The sequence below is a fragment of the Tetrao urogallus genome (assembly GCF_951394365.1).
Source record: "Tetrao urogallus genome assembly, chromosome: 2".
Taxonomy (NCBI): domain Eukaryota; kingdom Metazoa; phylum Chordata; class Aves; order Galliformes; family Phasianidae; genus Tetrao; species Tetrao urogallus.
This window is the reverse complement of record NC_136814.1, coordinates 11860561-11884013: the sequence shown is the minus strand read 5'-3', so window position 1 is coordinate 11884013 and position 23453 is coordinate 11860561. Positions and strand designations below refer to the sequence as shown.

The 23453-nt window shown below is 37.7% G+C and overlaps 1 protein-coding gene across 4 annotated transcripts in view; it reads right to left on the bottom strand.

Annotated features, from left to right (window-relative positions):
- Positions 1–23453, bottom strand: part of CDC42BPA (CDC42 binding protein kinase alpha) — a gene marked incomplete at both ends in the record, with an annotated part of 150362 nt that overhangs the window by 76266 nt on the left and 50643 nt on the right. For all 4 annotated transcript variants that reach the window (XM_079550162.1, XM_079550159.1, XM_079550160.1 and 1 more), the window contains 2 exons: positions 20191–20339; positions 21020–21115. In XM_079550162.1, coding sequence (XP_079406288.1) covers positions 20191–20339; positions 21020–21115 — 245 coding nt within the window. The remainder of the gene's footprint in view (positions 1–20190; positions 20340–21019; positions 21116–23453) is intronic.

Sequence of the window (23453 nt, the reverse complement as noted above, 5' to 3'; positions counted from 1 at the left end):
CCGTTCCTCTTATCAAGACTCTCCCACATCTTCTCCTAAACAAACACTCCTCCACTTTGGGTGGAATCCAGAAAGTGTCTACTTTCTATTGATTTCAAAATCATTTAAAGAACTTTGATTACAACCTTATAATTTGCATTGCACCCAAACAGTTGCATCATGTTTGTATACTAAACAAAACCTGCTTCACGTGAAGACAAACTGAAGCTCCAAAAGGAAAATGATACAGTGGCCATGTGCATAGCCTTGAAGACTAACACAAAACACTTTAGGATATATGTCTTAACAAGCAAAGAAACCACATTAAAAAGAAATGCTATAAACAACTGCATTTTGAACTTGCAGTGCTTGCAGTGAGGTCATTCTGGGTTGTTTTTTTTTCTCAAACAGTATATTAATAATGTAAAACTCCTTTGTTTTCCCATGAAGCCTTGATAATAAATCATTATCTATGTGTTCCAGGAACACCCAGGAATTCACCTCTGTTAAAACAATCTCATCACTCTCTGCAGCAGGAGATTCATCTAAATCTCATTAAAGCCAGTGGACAGACTCCTGTCAATTACTAGGGAAGCTCAACAGAACCAGGATGACAAAAGTGTAGGTGTGCGATTGTACTTACTGATCGGTGTGTGCAATTCTGTATTCATACCACTACACGCCCTCAGCAAGACAGTCTTAGTCACACTCCAAGACTAAATGAAACATAATATTGAACTCAAGGTTTCAAGTACTAGATGAGTACCAGATTGAGAGAAATTACCTCATTTTTAGTAGATGCAGAAGCTACTAATTTCCTCTTTTAGCACAGAGAATTTGCATTATATTCTTAAGACATTCAATGCAAAGATTGAAAGCACCGAGCGTGGGCAACGCAAGTAGCGAAGAATTTTAATTCCAACAAAAGATCCTTAAATTAGACATGAGAAAGCACTTGCACAATAGTGACAGCAGCACACTGCAACAAATTGCTTCAGGAAATTTCATCATATCCATCACTGTATTTTTTTAAGAACCGGTTAGACAAATATCTTTCAAGAACAGTTTCACTCCAATTTCATCTCGCCTTGCAGCAGTGGAAAATTATCAACCTCTCCAAGTCCTTTCCCTTTTCTCTACGGTTCTACACTGATCTAACTTCTGCCACTCCGACAAGTCTTCTGGACACAATGCAGTATTTAGCATTTTGTATCCAACATGCTTTATGTATTTTCAAATGCTAATAAAGGAAATAATGACAAACAACAAGGAATGTGTACATCAGCCAACGCATATACATCTTCAGTTTGTTCAGGCACTAATACTCATTCCTGAGCACTTGAATTGACTGGAGTTACTGGCTTACAAATAAATGCTCTACTACATAACACCATAATTTCACAGGAGCTTTGTTTTTTATTTAGGAAAAATATCTCCCTGTGACCTTTGTGTAAATCTATTCGCTTCAAAATAATGGCCATCTCAACTATGATAACAGTTCAGAAATAAGCATAGTTATTTTTAGAAACTGCCTACATCCACTTGCTTTTCTTCTTCTCAGAAAATAAATGACTTGAAAAATTCCTTCTGATTAGTATTCAGCTGCTACATACTCCTTGTAGCTATTATTTTTCATCTAAAATGCTAATCAACTGTCAGAACCAGACAGCCAAGGAGAAAATTCTCACATTCAGGCTAAACACCGTCATTCTGCTAAGGATTTAGATGACATATCAAGGTGAAGTGTCTTGCATGCCTAACCAATATCTCCACTGCCTTGTCAGTTTTACAGACTGAAACCAGAAAGGCAGTGTGTCATTTTAGAAACATTTTAAACGTAGTACCTTACAATGCTGATTTACAGATGTTATTTTAAACACCTATGAAATAAAAATTTAAGTTGCTTTTCTAGTAATGCCTTCATTTCCTTATGGCAGACAATCTCAGGCATAGAAACTCAAGTAGCCAACACATTCTGGAACTGAACAAAATTTCAGATAAAAAAAATATGGAACTGAAATGAAATAGTCTGACTACCAAGCACTGGAACTGGACCAAAAAAAAAAAAAAAAAAAAAAAAAAAAAAAAAAAAAAAAAGGACTAGCATCTTGCAGTAAATCTGTTTACTTGTCTTGCAGACCAAAAAAACTTTACAGGTAATAAAACACAAAATAAGGCACGTGTAAAGAACTGAATATTTGATCTTTAAAACAGAAGTATTGTCAAGTAATCGCTCACACACAAAAGCTTGAGAGCTTTGCATCTTCATGCTTCTCAGGTAATTCTAATACTTTAATTAGTTACTTTTGACAGTCTCTTGGGATGCAGCAAATCTAAGGCATAAAAGCTTTGAAAGATATACAAACCAAACATGGAAGAAAAAACAGGAACTTAAATCACCATGATACTGTATCTAGTTGAAGGACACGTACTTCCAAGTTCTATTGGCTTAAGAGAACATGCCTTCAGCCTCAGCATTAGTAACCTGAACATTTTTGCTCTGGAAGTTCTAGTTCATAAAACTCTAAACTTCGCAAGTATCTGGCAGGTAAACAGGCAAAATTGCCTTGATCATGTCTTGACATTTAATAGCACACAGGCTTATAAAACTGGCTCAACTGTAAAATTTCCTTTTCCTGCTCTAAAGCCTGACAAACATAAAACCCTTACTTACCCCAAAATACACAGCAATCAAGGTTAGTCATTGACGCTACTGACACTGTGAAAAATAACAAATGCTGGACGGCCCTCAAACCATTGCAAAACAAGCTGCCATCCACACCGCTGATCCTTTCCCTCTGTTTTCTCTGCATAAGAACTCTTGCTTTTATAGAAGACTATTCTAATAAGCATGACTTCAGAACATAAGCAGCAGTTGCAGCAGGGCACAGAGTACAAGTCTTCTTGTGTCTCAGAAGTATGGTAATCACAAGATCTATAATTCTGTTGCCTTAAAACAGTCCTTCTCTCACACAGCAGTTTCAGGAAAAGTTGACACTTCATACTAAATACTATTAACAGATTAGCTACCTGTTTTATTCTGTTGAAACCCAGCATTGTTATATGGTTTCTCTCCAATATTAGCAGCACCAGCTATGGTCGCAGCATTGCCCAGTACCTCTTGCTTTTCGTATCTGAGGACTTCACCTTCAACCTGACTCAAGAGTTAATTGTACTGAAATTCACTACGCAACAATTTGCCCTGATTTTTTAAAGAAGGAAGACCTGGGGAACCGTAGGCTGATGAGCCTCACCTTTGTGTCTGGGAAGATCACAGAGCAGATCCTCCTCGAAGCTGTGCTCAGGCACATGAAGGATGAGCAGGTGATACAAGGCAGATTGCGCTGAGCAACCTGGTGGGCTGCCATGATGTTGTGACAGCATCGGTGGGCAAAGAGAAGGCAACTGATGCCATCTACCTGGAGTCATGCAAGGCCTTTGACACAGTCTTAAACCATATCTTTATTTCTTAATTGGAGAGGCAAGGATTGAGAGGCTATTCTGTGGATAAAGAATTGCTTGGATGGTCACAGTCAGAAGGCTGTGGTCAACACATGTACATCCAGGTGGAGGCCAATCACAAGTGGTGTCTGTCCTCCAGTGACTCATCTTGCAGTTGGTAAGAGAGCCGACGAGAGGAGCTGCCCTGCTTGACCTGCTGCTCGCAGAGAAGGTCTGGTGGGAAATGTGGAGGTCAGGGGCTGTCTTGGACAGAGTGACCATGAAATGGTAGAGTTCTTGATGGAGCCAGGAGGGGGAGCAGGACTTCTGGAGGGCAGACTGAATTATGCAGAAGGCTAGTAGGGGGAATCCCCTCAGCTTCACTCTTAGAGAGTAAAGGGGGCCAAGATGGCTGGTCGCTCTTCAAGAAGGAAGTCTTAAAGGCGCATGAGCTGGCTGCTCCCTGAGCCGCAAAATTAGCGGGAAAGAAGATCAGTGGGAATAGGGAGCTATTCTTAAGACTTGGGGAGAAAATCTACCTCCTATGGAAGAACGGACAGGCGACTCAGAAAGAGTACAGAAAAGTTGTTAAGATGTGTAGAGAGAAAATCAGAAAGGCTGAACTCAACCTGGCCGCTGGGATAAAAAGAAACAAGAAACCTTTTTACAAATACATCAAGGGTCAGAGGAGGACTAAGGAGAATCCTCATTCTTTACTGGATGAGGCTGGGAACGTGACCACTGAGGATAAGGAAGAGGCAGAGGTTCTGAATGCCTTATTACATCTATCTTTAAAGGTCACACCAAGGGATCAGGCCTAGCCAGCAGCATGGCTTCACAAAGGGCTGCTGAAGGTCTTTTCCAACCTTGGTGATTCTGTGATCTTCGGGCCAGTGCTCTTCAATAATTTTATCAATGACACAGACTGCAAGGTGGTGCAGCTGGCTCAAGGCAATCTCACATATGTGTACAGACTGGGTAAAGAACTCAGTGAGAGAAGCCCTGTGGAGAGGAACTTGCAGGTCCGGGTGGACAAAAAGCAGGACAAGCCATCTGTGTGGGCTTGCTGCCTAGAAGGCCAACGGTACCCTGGGCTGTGGAGTGGCCAGCGAGGAGAGGGAGGGGATTGTCCCCCTCTACTCTGCCCTCACAAGACTCCATCTGGAGTACTTTAACTAGGCTCAGGGCCCCTGGTACAAGCAAGACACATCAGGTTTTTTCTGCAGAACCCAACCACTTCCCAGGAGAAGGTTTAAAGCAATGCTTATTTTATACCTTTATTCATCGAGTAACTATGTCTACACTGAATACACAGCAATAACTTTAAGAGGCCTCTGTGGAAAAAAAGTGATGAGAGGGAATGGATTGCTCTGTTAGACTACACCAGAAGGGCCCTGAAATAAAAATAAATGGGTGGTGAACCAGAGGTATTACTACAGTAGACTACACAGTGTTTGAGAAAGAGAAGTTGAAGAACTTTCATTTACATATTATTAGGGGGAAAAAAAAAAAAACAAACAGAAGAGACTTCATTTCTTTATCTCCATCTGTTATCTTCCAGTTTTCTAATAAATTACTAACTCGTAAAAGCGGAGGACCTAGCTGAAGGCATTTCTAACTTGTCCAGCTGTCACAATGCTTTTTTTGGATCCAATCATTCTACTTATAGTTTCACATTCCTCAACAGGAACTCCACACTGATTACATTCATCAGAGAAAATGACCATTTGAGTAAACACTTGAGATAATTAGAGCCTTCGTGTTCAAGGCCAAAGCTGTGTGAATATTAGAAACAACACTAAGCACATGATAGACAAATAACTATCAGACGAGCGCATGTTAAGCAAGCTTTAACACAACTTGCTCTTGTTGTAACAGACTATTAGGTGGATACGCAAACATACTTGCTAAAAACAGCTTTATATGAATGCTGATAAAAACAACTTTGACCGAATTTAAGGTATTAGGTTTATTTACTTAATATTTCAGTGTAATTACAATAGAACACCAGGTAGCTTGTTTGAACTCAAGAGCTTCCACTGACAGTTATTTTGGGGTTGCTGACATGTATTCTTTTGTATCCTCCATTTTTTCCACAATTTAGGAACAAAAATAAAATGACAATTCAAAAATACTTGAAAAACACTATTTTTGCTAAGTTTTGCCAACCCAGCTCTATCAGAATTGCGTTTTGGCTTCTAAGGACTAAGTAAACAGATTAAGAACTCCACCACCACTGCCAAGCAGCATATTCTAAAGATTAAAAAATTTAAGTCTGCTAAGTAAGGCTGATTCATGTCAAAGCTTTTAGTTTTCTAATAGTATCATGAGTTACTGGAGGGTAAAGAAGTAGAAAGAGTAAGCTCCTTAAGAATGTTATGTCCATCTGTGAGTGCCATCTGCCAAAGAAATCCTGAAAGAAGAGGCTAAAAAGGAATCCAGAATATGCCCAGCTGCTATACTGTAAATTACTACCTATACTAGAAAACATTAATACATATTTATAAGCAGATAAACACTTTCTTTTGATTCTCATTTTGAATAATCTTTGCTCTCTGCATTTCAATGTAACCGTACCTTGTCTGAGACATCTGATTGCACTGAATAATTCTAAGAGTAAACTAAACAACACAATCTGAGGGCTTGATTGTTTTTGACAATAACAATCAAAAAACCTTTTTCACATCTTTTAAATGCATTGATGATACTAACCAAGTAATTTATGGAAGAAATCTCATTCAAAAGCTGCATTTTTTGTACAATACAACAGCTTTTAACATGTATTTTTATTCATGTACATCTGCATTGACAAATATACAGTGTTTTTTAATTATCAGCAATATCTGTAAGCTGAAGCAAGATGCGAGTTGCAAATCAGTAGAAAATTTCTGGGACTGGTGAAGAAACAAACTACCCTGCTGGGTCCATGCTGCACCTTACAGCAACCCCAAACCTTTTTCATCTTCCTCCAGGAAGAAATGCGTAGATACAAATACACAAAAGATTGAGAGATAACAGAAAAGGAGGACTGTACATAAATGAGTTTTGAGAACACTGGATGCCTTTCATTTTCCCAAACTAAGGATATACAGACTTAATATGAGGTTGATTTTATCCCTCTCCCTTCCACTTATGTGGTGGCAATAAAAATCGTGACAAGCCATAAAAATATAGCAAGGGGTAGAGGTGATATACAGAAGAAAGTACATTAAAGACATGTAAAACAAAAAATAATTACAAAGTTTATAAAGTAATTGTTTCTTATTCTTGGGTTATGTGAAGTAAACTCTGGATGCTAAAATAATTTTTAAAAGTGTTTACATTGAGAAGTAATGCCATCCTGCGAAAACAAGTCTATACATCACACACTTGCTATTGCTGTTGCAACTACATGAAACAGCACTGTTGCATCCTATGTATTTTACTGATCTTCCCCTAGGCTGGTGTGAGTTACATTTTCTTTTTTTTTTTTTAAGGCTGCCTAAAAGAAAGAAGAATGTTTCAGAAAATAGCACTGCTATGCAGCCACTTTAACATACTGCACAGATCCTCTTCCTTCTTCCTTCACCCAATGAAGTTATATTCAGTAGCTATACAGATACCCATGATCCCTCTTCTTTCAACAGAAGTCAGCGTTGTTCAGAATGCCTACTGAGCAAAAGGTGGGGTTAGGGGAAAAGCTACTGAAGAACAACAAAGAAAAGCATGGTTTTTTTTTTTCTTTTTTCTTCTTTTTGTTGTTGTTGTTGTTTTTAAATACATCTTCCACTTACCTGTGTCCTAAATTAATAGCATTTAGGTTAAATGCAATGGGAAAGCAGATTCTGTCAAAGTCAGCAATTAAAAATGTATAACAGTGGAAAGTAAAGAATCTATTACTCCTGAAAGAATAAAATTAGATTTAGGATAATCTCTTCTGCTTCCCCATCACAACTTGATCACGTTCTTTACAGTATTGCAAATATGGTACTATTTTTATGTTCTGATTATTTGGAAAAAAAAACCTGATGAGAGAATTCTACTTAGAAAACAAGTGAGTGTCCCAGAGTGGTGGGCAGTTGCAAAGTTTAACAGGGAAAAGAAAGAAGCAGAGAAAGACTGTATCTTCTCCTGTGTGTTATTATGTATCCAGATAAGTAGCTCCATTACTACTATTACTACTCTCTCATGAAACCCCCAACAAAGTCTACAGAGAGAAACACACATCCATCAGCAACAGCCAGAGAGAAATAAATGGCTCCAAATGCATGACAAATCTACAAATGAAGGAAGATACAAATCCACACACCTCCACTACAATGCATTCTCTTACTGTAATTTTTTTTCTACATCATTTAAGACTCCAAATTACATACACATACATTTTAAACAGATGAAAAGTGGACATCATGCCCAGCTGCTGAATCTGAGCATGCTGACCAGGAACGCAGCGCTACCCTGTTGAAATACCTACCGCACCATATCACAGCAGCCATACCTGGCACAGCATCCTCACCCACAGAAACAGCCTTCGTCAGCCTGAATGAAAGAGAGGCTGCCAAGGAATCTTTTGAGATACATTTACATGGATATTTGATGTGAGCTTTTCAGCTGTTCAGAGTTAATTCAACGTGAAAAGCATGCAGGTTTATTTTTGATCCAGGAGGATCCCAAGGTAGAAACAGGAGACTCCTAGAAAGCTGCTGTGCCAATCTGAAAAGTCTTTACTGCCTGAACAAGATTTTTGCTCTTATTTTGCTATTTTGAGACAGTACGGGTACTTCACTTTTTGACAACAAACTTACATTGAAAGTAACAGACTTCTGACCTACACAGCTTGGATATGGAATTCACTTCAGCCCTTCACACAAGGTGGCTGTGACCCACGTGAGATGTGTTTCAAATTCCTACACTGACTATTGAGATTATTTTAATAGCAGTCAATTTCATGTTTTTTTTTTTCCCAATATGCTTTTTCATATTTGTTATCGTAGAAGTAATGAACTGCGGAAGTTAGAAGCCTGACAGAGAAAGAATCCTGAAATCTTTCAAATGCTGGGGAAAAAAGCATTCTGTGCAGATAGCTGAGTGGTAAGGTGACATGTGTCCAACTGCAACAAATTTTCTGGAGCAGCTAGGTGAATCAGAAGCCTGTCTTGGTGCAAACCACAGAGTGAACCAAGGTCCGTCATCTTTAGCTCAATACATATTGAAAAGTTACAGTGAGAAAATACATAGTAGAAAACTATGACAGTACTTTTTTTTATTAAATTAAAGCATTATTGATTTGATATACCTAAATTGTGAGAGTGTTGCATTAAAGACATTCATGCTAAGAACTGCAGCTACTAAGTGAAAGCTGCGGTTGAACTCCTGTTATTGAAGGATAGTCAGAGTACACCATCTTCACACAAACACTATTTAAGAATACTCAAAAGTACGAAAAAAATAAAAACAAAACCACAACCCACAACTCTCAGAAATCACTCGTGTTTTCAATCTTTTTGCTTCCCTTACTCCCATGCTTGTTTACCTTCTCATCTCCTCTTCTACTTAAATAGCTGGTCACTAGGGGATCAAAGTTGCTATTTTCAGTCATTTAACCTATAGTTAATCTCATTGTTGCTTGTCTTTTAAGTAGAATTAGTTGCCTACTGTGCATCTATTGGCTAACAAGGAGACTGACATTCAGTCCTTGTTTATAGGTAATGTTACAGGTGTTTTTCAGAACTCATATTAACAAGCAGTTTTTAACCAGTTTTAACACTTGCTTTTTATAGAATGAGTTGATATTTGTACTTATGATTTGAATAATGTCAATATTAATCATTCTCTGCCTTTCCTCTCTCTAGAATTCCAATTGCAAAGCTAGAGTGGCAAGAATGGCAAACAGGAGTGTAAACCAGATACACGTATGCATGATTTACTGCAGTATACATTAGCAGAGGTAGTCAAAAGCATTCCCTGGCCAAGTGTGCCAGGAAAAGTCTGAATAAAAAACAAAGTACAAGAACTGAAAATCTGGTAAAACCTCCTTCACTTTCAAAAGCACGGAGTGATCGATCACTCCTAACCAGTACCTTAAGCTCTAACCAGGAGGGTTTTTTCCAAACCCAACAACAGCCAATGGCCTCCAGCACTGCTTTTATTAAAAAAAAAAAAAAAAAAAAAAAACAAAAAACAACCACACATTTTTTCCCCCTCACAGTTCTTAACATAATCAACATAATTAACACAATATTCTAAAATTAAAAACACAAATAACCAACACTTCGTGCACAAGTTAGAAAAGTTGCCGACATGCTTAAAGATTTGTTTTCACAGATTTAAAGAAAAATACTGAAAAACAAAGGACACTTTAAATACTGAATTTTTAGTACTCAATTGGAGACAACCTGTAATAAATAGATGGAACAAGTGAATACTCTGTTTCTTTAATAAACGAAAACATTGCCTAAAACATCAGCCTAAATTATCTTTCTTAAGTCTAGAGCAAAACATTATACCACCTAGATATAGCAGTAGAAAAACAACATCTGATGTTTCTTAAATACAGTAAAGAAAAAACCTCACACAGATTTGAATGACTTTGATTTGAATGAATGTAGTTGTGGATATAAAATCATCACTGAAGAACAATCAGCTAGATTGAAATTTTTTATATATAGAAAAAATAAAAACGTAATCCTTTGCTTCTCCTCAAAACTGCATCTAAATTCAATTCAACTCGATCTGTTCACAAGAAATTCTCCAGCAGCAAACAGAAACCAGACTGGAAGTGATTCAGCTATCTTTTTTCAAGAAATGCTCAAATACAAAACAAGTAGCACGCATCTAGCTAGCTGAATTCTGAGGATCTTTGTGGCTTTTTCCCCACAGTTCACTTGCAGTTACAGTTCACATAATTTAAAGTCCTTGTTGCAAGGGAAAAGGAATTTCATCACTCTCTACAGCTACTGGGAGGTTGTAGAAAGTAGAAAGGAGGGTATCAGTCTCCTTTCTTGAGTGAGAAGCATTAAGTTGTGAGGAAATGGTCTTAAGCTATGCCATGTTGGACATGTGGAAGAATTTCTTCATGGAGGTGGTGGTCAAGCATAAGGATGGGCTGCCCACAGCAGTGGTTGAGTCCCATCCCTGGAGGTATTTAATTCTGGATGCTGCATTAAGAGACATGATTTAGTGATGGGAATTGGAGTCCAACCATCAACCTGACCTACCAAGATCTTGAAGGTCTTCTCCAATCTAGATGATTCCAGGATTCTGTAAGACCCGATAAAATAATAATGACAAAAACAACAACCTATTGACACGTTTAACTAAGCATACTATTATGGGAGAATACTTATTTAAAGAAACTAACAAGAATTTACCAGTTGCATTGTTTGGGCTAATCATGTTTTTCCCTCTTAGCTAGACCCATTTCTTTTTTCAGCTTCTTGTTCTGTCTACATTCAGCTTTCAAGTTCCGTAATAAAACCTACTGAAGGGACTAATTCTGACCTTCTGCATGGTACTGTACAGCAGGTAAAAATATTCAGAGTTCTTCTGCTTAATAACTAATGCAAATATAATTTCAAACCTTGATGAAGTTATTATTGATGCTATCTGAACGAAGTCTTACTTTTGATTGGCATAGCGTTAATTTTCTTCCTAGTATCACAGAATCACAGAATAGTAGGGGTTGGAAGGGACCCCCAGAGATCATCAAGTCCAACCCCCAGTAGCTCATATAATGCCATGCTTTGGATTTAGGAGAAGAACAATGTTGATAACACACTGGTATTTCAAGTTGTTGCTGAGCAATGCTTACACTAAGTTAAGGACTTTTCAGCTTTTCATACCACTCCACCAGAGAGGAACTGGAGGAGCACAAGAGGCTCTGTTTTTCCTCCACTTTGTCCTATTAAATTTTCTTTATCTCAACCCCCAAGTTCTATCTTCTCTGATTCCCACCCTCATGCCACTGCAGAGGTGGTACGCAAACAGCAGCGTGGTGCAGTTACCTGCCAGGTTAAACCAGGTTAAATCTGTGAGAATGAAGCTTGACACTGAACACTACAATAAACAATTGCTGCATTTCTTGCCCTTGACATCTCCAGAATCCCTTTGATATTTTTTTTTTTGTAAGAGACAAGGTCTTCTCATTTATGATATTCAAATGGGAATCAACAACATTACAAATTTCAGTATTCACAACTCTCCTGTGCATTTAACCATCAAAAGCAATCATGACATTAGTAATATGGAATCTCAGGCAAACATTTTCTACAAACTATGGTTTAAAGCAACACAATAAGCAAATTAATGTTTATGTCAGAGGCGCACCTTTGCAACAATTTATTTTTGAGTACATTAGGCAATAGATGTCACTGTAAATCATGTTTTCGTTATTTAATTTTTGACATCCGTTCAGTTTTCACATTCTTGAAAACAAAAAACAGCTTTGTGATACAAGTCCATAGAAAAAAAAATACATTTTCTCTGGTGACACAAAGGAATGGCATAGAGCTGAGTCAAAGAAGGGTCAGGGGGTTAGGGAAAGGCTCTGCCACCAAGGGCAGAGGGCACGAAACAGGCTGCCCAGGGTAGTGGGCACAGCCCCAAGTTGCCAGAGTTCAAGGGGTGTCTGGACAACTCTCTCAGACATAGGGTTTGGATTTTGGGTGGTGCAGTGTGGAACTGGGAACTGGACTCTATAATCCCTGTGGGTCTCTTCCTCCTCAGGAAATTTGATGATTCTATATGTTCAGCCTTCAACTGCGGACAGTGTAAAGTTTCTGATGTAAAAGATAAGTCAGTCGGAAACAAGTTCTGGTAATAGCTTGCTAAGCGAAGATATCACAGGACTACAAAATATTTAATATGATTAGTTGTGTTTAAGTGTGCTTGTATAAACACAGCACACCAAGATGTAACATATAAAATAAGCGTTCAATTAGTCTATGATATCTCTGGCATCTCAAGTGGATTTTAAGAATATTCTTTTTCTGAAAGATCAGTGAACTACAAATAAAAATTGGAATTCCTTACTTCCACATAAAAATAGTTTATAGCCTATAGAAATGACTCCTCAGGTGGTACAAAAGATCTCTTTAATGAATAGGCATTTAAGCTTAAATCACACAAAAGCAATAACCATGAAATTTAAAATAAACCTGAAAATAATTAACGCATTATTCTTATAAAACAAAAATGAAGGGAAAGAATAGAAGTGCATCCTGAAGGCTTTCTTCCCATAAGCCATTCAGAGTGCATTTGGGTGGGTTCAACTCGTAAGAGAATCTTTATAGCACCAGAAAACCAAGGAAACATGCAGGAATAAAGGTTGAATGTACATCTACAGTTCCACTACACCGACATTTATTAATGAATGTAAGATATGAATAGTTCTATATGTGTTTTTTCCTTTCATTGTTAAAAACAAAAAGCACATTGAAAGTATGATCCAGATAAAATAAGCACTGTAGTACCTCCCTAAAATCCCTGATAGCAGGCTGAATGAAGAATGTAGCCAGAAGTTGTACCAGAAGAAATCATTTAGTCTAAATGTAACCCAGTAACTCTTGCAGTAGCTTGGCAGAAAAACACCTCCAAACTTTAAACATAATGAGAAAAACAAAAAGTGCACTGCTTGCTTAAACACACCAAAATTACATCATTAAGAATAAAGGATAGCTTTATTGAAAGTCTTCAAAGCAAGTTGCACATGTGAAGTATTTTCTTTCAACATAAGAAAAAGCACAACTCATAGCAATCGCTTAAAGAGAAAAGAAACGAATCATTTTTTTAACACCTCAGGCAGAAATTTAAGGCCTGAATTTTCAGCCCTTACACTCAAGCAGAGTCATAAAACAGCTGTGACAGAGCAGTGTAAAAGCAGCCTCCTTTCTGTGCTAATTGCTCGACTTCCTATAACAGGAAAACACAATTTTGACACCATTACACCAGATCTGATTCAGATGAAATTTCAGACTTCCTCCCCATTTTTCCTCTTCTAGACGGCATTTTCTGTTTTGCCCCTTTCCAAAACCCTTTTCCTGGATTTTACACACAATAACTAACAGAAAATTACTGAGTTACAGTATCAGTTTCCTGCTGCATGAGGAAATGCTGAAGGCTGACTCCCAGTAGCTAATAAAGAACAACTGACAGCATAAACATCACAGCACCTGAGTCAATAAAGAGTTTTACACAACTTTCCCAATAAAACTGTACAAGGTCTTCCTTCCATGACCCCAACCATGAAGCCTTCCATAACAGAACCACTCACAACCCTACGCAAGCATTTGCTTTGTAAGCAGTATTCTAATTTGCAGGATATTAAGTGACCTCTTTTTAACTCATTTAAGAATATATAAGCTAATAATATTTTGTCATTATTAAAAAGGAACGTGGTGTAGGATCTTCTAACAACAGAACAGCTCGGGCAAATGTTCACTGTAGGACAGCATCAATGCAGAGAAGTTTATCTGGACAGCATTTCCTTAACTGCCCTCTCAGGAATCAAACTCCTTCATTTCATGCAAGGATATTTTCATTTACTGAAAAGGAAAAGAAGGGTACCACACAGGGTATTAATAAAATGAAAATTTAAGGGTATTAAGGGAGGTAGTATGAAATACTCGGTTCACCATTAAACGAAAAATCAAACAAAAGTTTATAGAAGAGAACAAGGCTAGCTACCTGTTTTGTAACATAGCAAAAACCTCCAGAGAAGGAAAGAATCCATGCTGTAACTGTCATGCTCATTCCTGCCAGAATCATTCTGAACCTTCCAACCAAGAACAAAATCAATGGAAGCACTAGCAACCAACTCTGTCGTCAGTCACCAAACAATGAGCTAACTGCACCCTTCAAACCACAGTCATCAGGACTAAAAATTCACAAACAGTAAAACTGTTTTTGTCTTACTTTCCTACTATTGATTCTGGATATCAAAGGAGAAAATGTTTCCAGGTCTGAAATAATCAGAAAAGAATGAGTGTAAAATTACAGCTTCGCTCACATAATAACAGCTTACAAATGGGAACGTTTGTCTTCAAAAGAAGTTTCAAAATTCTGAAAACACCTCCGTCTTCAGAAGGCACTGAGAAAGTTCACATCTCAGGTCTGTTAGCTGTAATACGGACAGTTTTCTTCTGTGACCACTAAAGATGACAAATTTTTATGCTCAAAGTAGCAGCGTCTCTTCAGAAGTTCCACTACATTTGGTATCCACTGAGCCCTGCTACAAACAGTTTAACCTGGGAGGCAAGACTAAGTGTTGTTGTTAGTTTTGTGTTGTTGTTTTTAAATATGGAGGGTTTTTTTTTTATATATATAATTCAGTGGAAGATATTTTGCAGTAAGAATTTTTCCATTAAAGCACGTGGTTAAAAAGGGCTCTTCTCAATCAAGTTCCATTTCCCAACCATCTTTCTCATTTTCAATTTTAGCAGTTTGCATGCTTCTGTTTTTACGATAACCACATCCAATTCCTAAACAGGATTCTGTAATTGCTAACAGAATGCTCTCATCTATCTGCACTTGAAGCAGCTGCACCCAGAAGATACACTAATCTACATTAAAAGAAAAAAAATCATAGGTAAAGAAGAAATGTTTAGAAGATGATTTTTTATGAGTCTCCTGTCTAACAAGAGATAGTTGTCATGCTAAAAGACTGATAGGGACTTCAGAAAGAACAGAGGGATGTGCTCCTTGCCTCGCCAGCCTTCCTCCACTGAGTCCAGAATGTACTTTAGTGGGGAGCTATCAGACATGAAAGGAGAAAGTTTTATTTCTGAGGGCTCTGCAGCTAAGTACATTTAAGAAACTGCAGCCCCAAGAGTTTTTCTTTTTCTTTATTATTATATTTTCAATTCAACAAATATTCAGATATCTCAAGTTGCAGTCACTGGATGTTGGGAAAGCCACTGTTAGAAACATATGATTTTACTGCCAAGTTCAGCTTAAAATAATTCTCTCCTTCTCCATCAAAGAGACTGGAGAACTGACCCAGATTAAAGTGTGAAGTCACTCCTAGCTTGCACCAGTGTCCTCAATTCAGTTCACTGCACAGCCCCACAAACCCCTTCAGCAGAGCCGAAGGGACATTTGGAGCCTGGATCTTGGGGAGAGTGGAACAATGGGAGAGAAGAAAGATGGGTTTGGAAAAGTGCCTCTGCTGAAAGGACCACTCAAGGCTACCATCACTTAAGGCATTACAGTTAGGGTTTCTCAATTTCTTCTGCTCAAGTAACACAAAATGCGAGTCTGCAGTAGCTAATGCATCCATTACACACATTTCACTTCAATTAACACTTCCACTAGACACAATATTGTACAAAACTGTTTGACTTCCACAGCAAAGTAAATCCACTCACTCTAGACACTGTAAGCATATATAGGTCTTTTATTTCAAATATTTCTGGTTCATCACAGCCGCCTCAGGAAATCCTATCAGCAAATTCAAGTCAAATAACATTAGCCTCAAACAGTCCCCACGGCAGCTTGGGTGCCACTCTGAAGGGATACTGCAGCAACAGCCAGCAGAACTTAAAACATACGGCATCATGGAGCAAAATGAAAGCCCTGAGTTTGTAAATATGAACTTTGTTTTCAGTCCTTTCTCAATGAAAAAAGGAAAAGAAATGGAGAAAAAAGAAAAAGAGAAATAGACTCATGAAGCTCTCCTACCTCTGTAGGGGAGTAACTTGCAAGACAACACTATCTTACCAAATACCCACAAAAATAACTTCGCCCTTCAGTTTTCCATGTAAAACTAAATCCTACGACAGTTCAAAGTAATACATTTTCAGCAGACTATCAAAATACTCTTATGTTATTTTTCCTTAATTTTCTATCCCCATTTCCTTCATTCTCAGCATTTTGTGAGGACATCTTCATGTGCGTGCTCGACATTACGTCTGCTGCAAAGTCTGATAAACATCTAAAATATGCTGCTGCTTTCTTTCAAACCCACAATTACAGTTCACTTTACCAAAGGCCACAGCACTTGGCACTTCTTGGTGCCAACTCAACTCAGACATACCACGCAATGCAGCTAACTCCCTGGACCTGCCTTCCACCCCCAAATTTTCCACTTAGGCAAATTAATGATCAGGAAAGATGGGATACACCCAGAATACAGAAAACCACTTATTCAGCAAGTCAGAAATGGATACATTGGCACTGGAACTTACAGTTGAAAGTAAAATGTATCTAAAAAGACTCCCAGATTTCAGCTGCCTGCTAGCTACTGTAAATATCTCAAGGATGTCCCTAAGATGATTTTTACTGAGAACAAATGGTAACTTGTTAGAAATAAAGCAGAGGCAAGCTTGACAGGGAATAGACAGCTCCTTCACCCCTCTAATGGACTTATTCCCTTATGTTCAATACTTCTTCAAAAAGGATGTCACTTCCATTGAGAATTCAGCTGCTCTACATTTTAAGAACTCAAGTGTTCCAGTGAAGCCTGACTTAAATTTTGGACACTGACACAGAAAATGGAAAGAAAAATAAATGTATTGCTATTCAGAATGCTAAAATGCTTCACAATAGAAGAGTGGCAACTAGAAATCCAGAAACACTGATCAAACTAACTGGATTCTCACGTAACTCATGGAATTAGTTATGTTCACGCTCTGCAGGCCTAGCTTTTCACATGTAAAAGAGAACATCTGAAATGCATGTAACTTGAGAGCTTGCCTTCCAGTCATAGCTCTCCTCCCATAAACATAACCAACAAAAATAATTAACATAGGTGTTCCATAATCCTTCCAAAACATTTTCTTAGTAAGAAAGTAAGTGAGGTTTGTTTTTTTTCTAGTGGCACAAGCAGGCCTTCTAAACGCTTTTTTGGTTTTAATTTAAAAGGATTTAGACAAGAAGAAGCACTTACCTCAATTTCCATCTATAGATAAAATACATAGAAACCTATCTTGCCATTGGAATAATAAGCAGACTTTTTTTTTTAAATCTCTATTGTATGGAAAAAAACAAATTCAACATATTTGAGGTAAGATAATATGCATAACTGTAGCTACCATGAGCTGAGAGAATTCAGCCTTCATCTGGGTATTTGGTAACACATGCAAATAAAAACTTTTAAACATATACCATGAGGAATTAAACATTTCTAGGAACAACAAAATCTTGAAACTGAAATTAGTACTGATGCCTGTAGAGGCTTTTTCAGTTGAAAATCAAAAGAAGGTGCAAAAACCTGTAAAATTCAAAATAAATCATATTGATGCCAAAATAAAAGTAATTTTTGCCTTGCCTGATAGTATAATTTGCAGAAAACTAGCTCATGATAATATTTAACCTTGGCCTACAATGAGGCATGACTTCATTATTTCAAATTAGTCATTTAAAGTATCGGGGGTAGGTAGAAGCTTAAACGAAACTCCCAAGAAAATAAGAGTTACTTTCTTCCTCATCGCAAGCACCTGCATGTATACTTACATGAAGTTTCTTTTGAAAGCTAATCTTGGAGCTCAAGGTCATACAGTAATCACAAGAGCAAAAGCTCAGAGGTGTATTAAAGGAAATGCTGTATTGCCAACATTCTGAGCCATCATTTAACTATCAAGTAAAATACTTCAAGGATACTAGTAGTTCACAGGAATTATTTGATCAGAAATGAATAACCAGAACAAAAACTGAGATAATTATTTCAAAACCTCACTGTTGAGACTACTGGACTATTAATGTTAAAAGCTAATAAAAGTGAAAAAAAGCTACCCTACAAATAAAACAATCTCCTATCTCACTGTATGGTTGGCTTTTTTCCTCCCAATGAGCTTGAGAGAAGCGTGCCTAAGGCACGATTTCTAGCTCATCACATAGAATTCAGTACAAAACTTTTTGGATATTGACAATTCATCTACATACAGCTATCACAGCTGTTACATAACTTTTTTTTTTTTAATAGTATTTTCCCTTTCATTTCTCTTGCATCCTTTGCTGCATGCAACAGGCTCCCAGAAAGAATGAGGTAACAGCCAAACCTTCAGTACAATAGTGTAAGTAGCATTTACATGTGTTCTGTTCCTTTCTTTCGCTTTAACATTTTGCAAACATCCTGCTAATACTAGAGGGGTCACTTTTCAGAGGCTGATCGTTTAATATATACTCAGGTTCCCACCACGTTTTTAATCTCTGCAAAACATTCCCCTAGAAACGGGCATCGTATTAACAGCAGTATTAACAATGAAATGTGCAGACTGCTTGTGCCAAGGGCCAAAATGCCAAATTTAGAATTTGGTTTGTAAGCATAGGAATCTCACTGGCAAAACAAACAGAATTCACTTAGGCTTTTTTGTTAAGCATTCAAAAGTAATAGATGCACAGGCATAAAAACTAGTATGTTGTTTTGGACTGCAACTCTACTTCACGTTCTATCCAAACTTTACACCTACATGAGATTTTCTCCTCAGAAAAGTTACTACTGCAGGCTTATTGGTTAAAACAGTCTGTGTAGTACATGGGGAATTCTCCACCTGGTAATAGAAGCATGTCAACAGTTCACTAACAAATGCATTTGAAACGCTAGATCCAAATTAAAACTGAATACCAAAGCCTTTCACATTACATCCTCAACACAGAAACAGTTTGTCAGAAATATACAGTTGAAATCTTCAAAATTCAAGAAACCCATTAAGGAAAATACTTGGCTTGGGCTTCTCCAAAAGGCATTATCACAAACAGCTCTTTATTGAGTACACAGCTCTTCATCAAAACTAGCAGACTTCAAAATATTCCAGAAAAGCCGTTTGCAGCTTACCATCAATCTCATATTGAAGCACTTGTAGTTATAGCTCCCTGATGAAAAACCACAACGTCAAAGAACAGAAAGCAAACCAGAGCCAATTGTAATTTTGAACAAAGCAAACAACAAAAACGTACAAAAAATCCATTCCTCTGAAGCCAATCAGAGAAATGTGAACAGCAACAGCAAGACTGCCCAGTACAGACAAAGGACAGTAACAGACCTATCAAGAAAGCTGGCTCTGCCAGGTTAACAACCCAGGTTAAGCAGCTGAGTTTTCCCACTGATTTCCATCAGAGCAACAAAAGTAAATTTATTCAGAGTGTATTTAAAACTTCTGCCTCTTGTAAAGTAATCCTTTGCTCAGCTTAAAAGAACTGCCATGGAACTCAGTAGAGAATGATACAACAAAGTAAAGATGATGCTAGGTTTACAGAAAAAGCAAACACAGCCTACAGGTATGTGAGGGACAAGCAACTTAAAAATTTCCTTTGAACAAAAGGTATTATTCTTTAATATACACAGTGGTACTTAGCTGTACATTGGTAAGTGCTTCCTCCTATTTAGGGAAATGCTGTCATTATTTCATTTAAGACTTTTTTCAAGTTCAAAAGAATATGCCAGTGAAGGGTGTGAGAAATCCAAAGCAGAATACAAAAATAGTGTATTTTTAACTTGTATAGGTTGAACAAATTAACCAAGAACCAGAATCTAATCCTTCAATAAACCTGCTCACAGATGGACACATTTCACAAATAGGTTTCCAGTTTTGCTTCTATAACTGAAGGATCAATTTCAACACACGTGCAAGATCCAGTGCATTCTTTTGGATACTCGTGAAATCGCCTTACTCGTGTCTCTGATCAGATGGTACAAGACTATCAACAGATCTCAAGATTCAGAAGATGAAGGCAGTCATGCTTACTGTTATGGTAAATACTTGTTAGTAGCTTAAACACTTTAATGGGAATGATTTTTACTCCAGAAAGTAATTCCCTCTAATTCCAACACGAATCTGGAACCAAAAAATTGCTTACCTGTGGACATAATGCAACTGATGCACAGAATCAATGGCTATCACCATTTCAGCCAAATAAAAACGAGCCATATCTTCAGGTAATCTGTCCTCAAACTTGCTGAGCAATGTAAGCAGGTCTCCTCCAACATAATAATCCATAACCAGGTACTTTGGTGTGGGAAAGATAAGAAAACAAAGGGAAGAAACAATTTACTGAGTGAACTTGAAACTAAAACCTTATTGATGTATAAGAATTAACTTATTGATTACAAAAATCACCATGAGCTTTACAAATTCCAAGATGCTCGTATATTCCAAGAACTGTATTTGTTTTAGTCTCATTTAAATATTTAACCTACTCGTGCATTTTTTCTTATTTATATGCATCCATATACAGTTAATCTCACAACAAAACAGTATTAGCTTCAGCCCAGTGTTCCTCTGTCAAACACAGTAATGATACTTCAATACTCAAGTCTTAAATACTTCACAAAATATTACAGAATGAGAGTGCCATCCTTCCAAGAGAAAAAAATCCCACAGATTTAAGGATGTTACAGAATTATTACAAGCTCAAATGGTCATTTAATCCATAGATTACAGAATAATTTAAGCTGGATGAGACCTGTTCTTATCACCTACCATATAAAAACAAGTCAAACAGAATGTTTAAGTCAGTAAACACTTTCATTTTTGTTAATCTAGTTAAGCTATCCAGTTAAATCCTATCACAGTTGCTCGTAAGTTTTATATGGTCCAGAACGCACAATTAGTAAGCTATGTCTGTCTCTCAAATCACAACCAACAATCTGAATTCCTGTTAATACATACATAAAAACAAAACTCACTAAATAGTTTTCATCCTGGAACGCATAATGTAAAGTTGTGATCCACTGGTTATCTCCATTCACTAACACATCTCTCTCTTCTCGAAAACATGCTGTCTGAAGGGGAAAAAATAATTATTATAGGCATTTAAGTAAAATACCAAAGAAGCATTTTACAAGTTGGCTACTTTTTAACATCACACATGGAAAAAAAAATCTCATTCTTAAAACGTCAGAAAAGCCCACTTTCTTCAAATGTGAAATTATACTACTTCTACATAGCTAAGTGATGCAAGGGGAGAAAAAGCTGCTGCTCATCATTCAGTGTACAATTAAATAGATTGATAAAGATGAATAAAGGTGTTACAAATTGAATAGGACAGAAGAACTAGAAAGTGGAGCCTTCTGTCTTCATCTCATCATGCCACCAGTCTCTCACTCTGATATAGTGGAAGGAATCAAAGATGACACAAGATGCCTTCATGCCAAATAGAACAGATGAAGAATATGAACAGCAAGAAATACTAAGGATCTCCTCAGAGAACACAGTTTCATAAGAAACAGAGGAAGATGAAATGCAAAAACAAACAATTCAACAAGGCTGCTTTAATTCAATGGAAGTCCTGCAACCTGCCCTAAGAAGTGAATAAAATACTTCAACAAGAAGAACTTTACAGAATGGCAATTTCACTTCTATAAACAAAAGACATCCCAGACCTCTGACACGGTTATTGCTGGCTGTGAGATTGGAGAGTAAAGAACAAGGAGTAGAACAGCCTTTTAGGCTGAGGCATGCAGAATACTTTCAGAACAAATCAGATTCCTCCTCCAATCAAATAAGCTGTAACAGTTCTCATTTTGGTGAATACAGTGAATATGAATAAGGAAAAGAAATATGCTATGTTTTAATCAGAGCACAATGCATGAGATAAAACACTGAAATCTGATTAAATACTTTAAACAAGTATTGTCAAAGGTTACTAATCAAAAAGCAGACTTGAAGACAGGAGGAGAAGGAGGATGATCTTCAGAAGGAAGAACAGCTGCTCATGCCTCCGTTACATTTTTTCCTTCCTTGTTTATAAACTCTTAGGATATTTCAGAAGGAGATACCACAAACTCTTCACAAGGATGACATGCAGTTTGTCTGCTTGCTGTTACACAATTCAGAGGTTATATAATTCCAGTTGTTTTTGCCATGACTTAACAGGAGGCTGTGCATTCCTCATGCACCCTAGACACCTACATCTGGGCAACATGCCTAGAGCTAACAGCAACAGCTATTATCACAGCAGATCAGTTGAGACAGTGCACAGCCGAGTAGTCTAAGTGGTTCCTGGACTTGGAGTTAATTCATGGCCAAAAAAAGACAGTAGAAGTGGTTCCTGTAATTACTTTAAGTGTTCAATTGTATAAATTCATGCTTTTTTTTGTGCCTTCACACTGCTTCCAAATGAGAGAAAATTCTAGAGTAGCTGTAAGTGCTTCAGTAAAAGCAATTTATATATCAATACAACTCTGTCTGCACAAGGACATACAGTTATTTAACATAACCAATGACTGAACCTATTCCCTAAAGGAAGGTTTGCATTTGTGCCCTCCCTTCTCTAGCTCACCAGAGAACCATGTGGCTGAGGGCTTCCATCACAACACCCAGAGCATAGGACAAAGCAATACCTTCTCATGGATGAAAGGAAGAGATCACAGCAAACTCTATTCTTTCTTCCATAGACTCAATATACATCTCTGGAGTCTGGCTTCTTTTGGAATGTAATGACTCCAGTCTTACTGAAACCTCTGTAAATGGGGATAAGACTGAATGCTTTATCTCAACATTACAGGATCACAGAATGGCTGGGTTTGGAAGGGACCTCAAGGATCATGAAGCTCCAACCCCCCTGCCACATGCAGGGCCACCAACCTCCACATCTAATACTAGACCAGGCTGCCCAGGGCCCCATCAATCTGGCCTTGAACATCTCCAGGGATGGACGGGGCATCCACAACCTCCCTGGGCAGCTTGTTCCAGTACCTCACCACTTTCACAGTAAAGAACTTCCCCCTGACATCCAACCTAAATCTTCCCTCCCTCAAATTAAAGCCATTTCCCCTTGTCCACTGGTGTGGCACAAATGCACCCATGCATCCTGAGAACACAACAGGAAGCCATTGCAGACATTCAGGTTATCCTTGTGTCGGTAACGTCCAGCTCTATACCACATCTGAATTGTCACAGGCAAGCATTCGGAAAACTGCTCTTTGTAATACAAAAGAGGACAGTGCCCTCATACCTCATTTAACTTCCTTGTAATGAAGCTTTTGCATACAATTACCCTCTCAGAGTTTGCAGTGAATACTTCAATCTGGCATTCACAAACCTCCTAACACATACTCTGTGTTTTCACAAATGAGTCTCACTTCCCATGAAGACAATACAGGCATAATACAAACAACT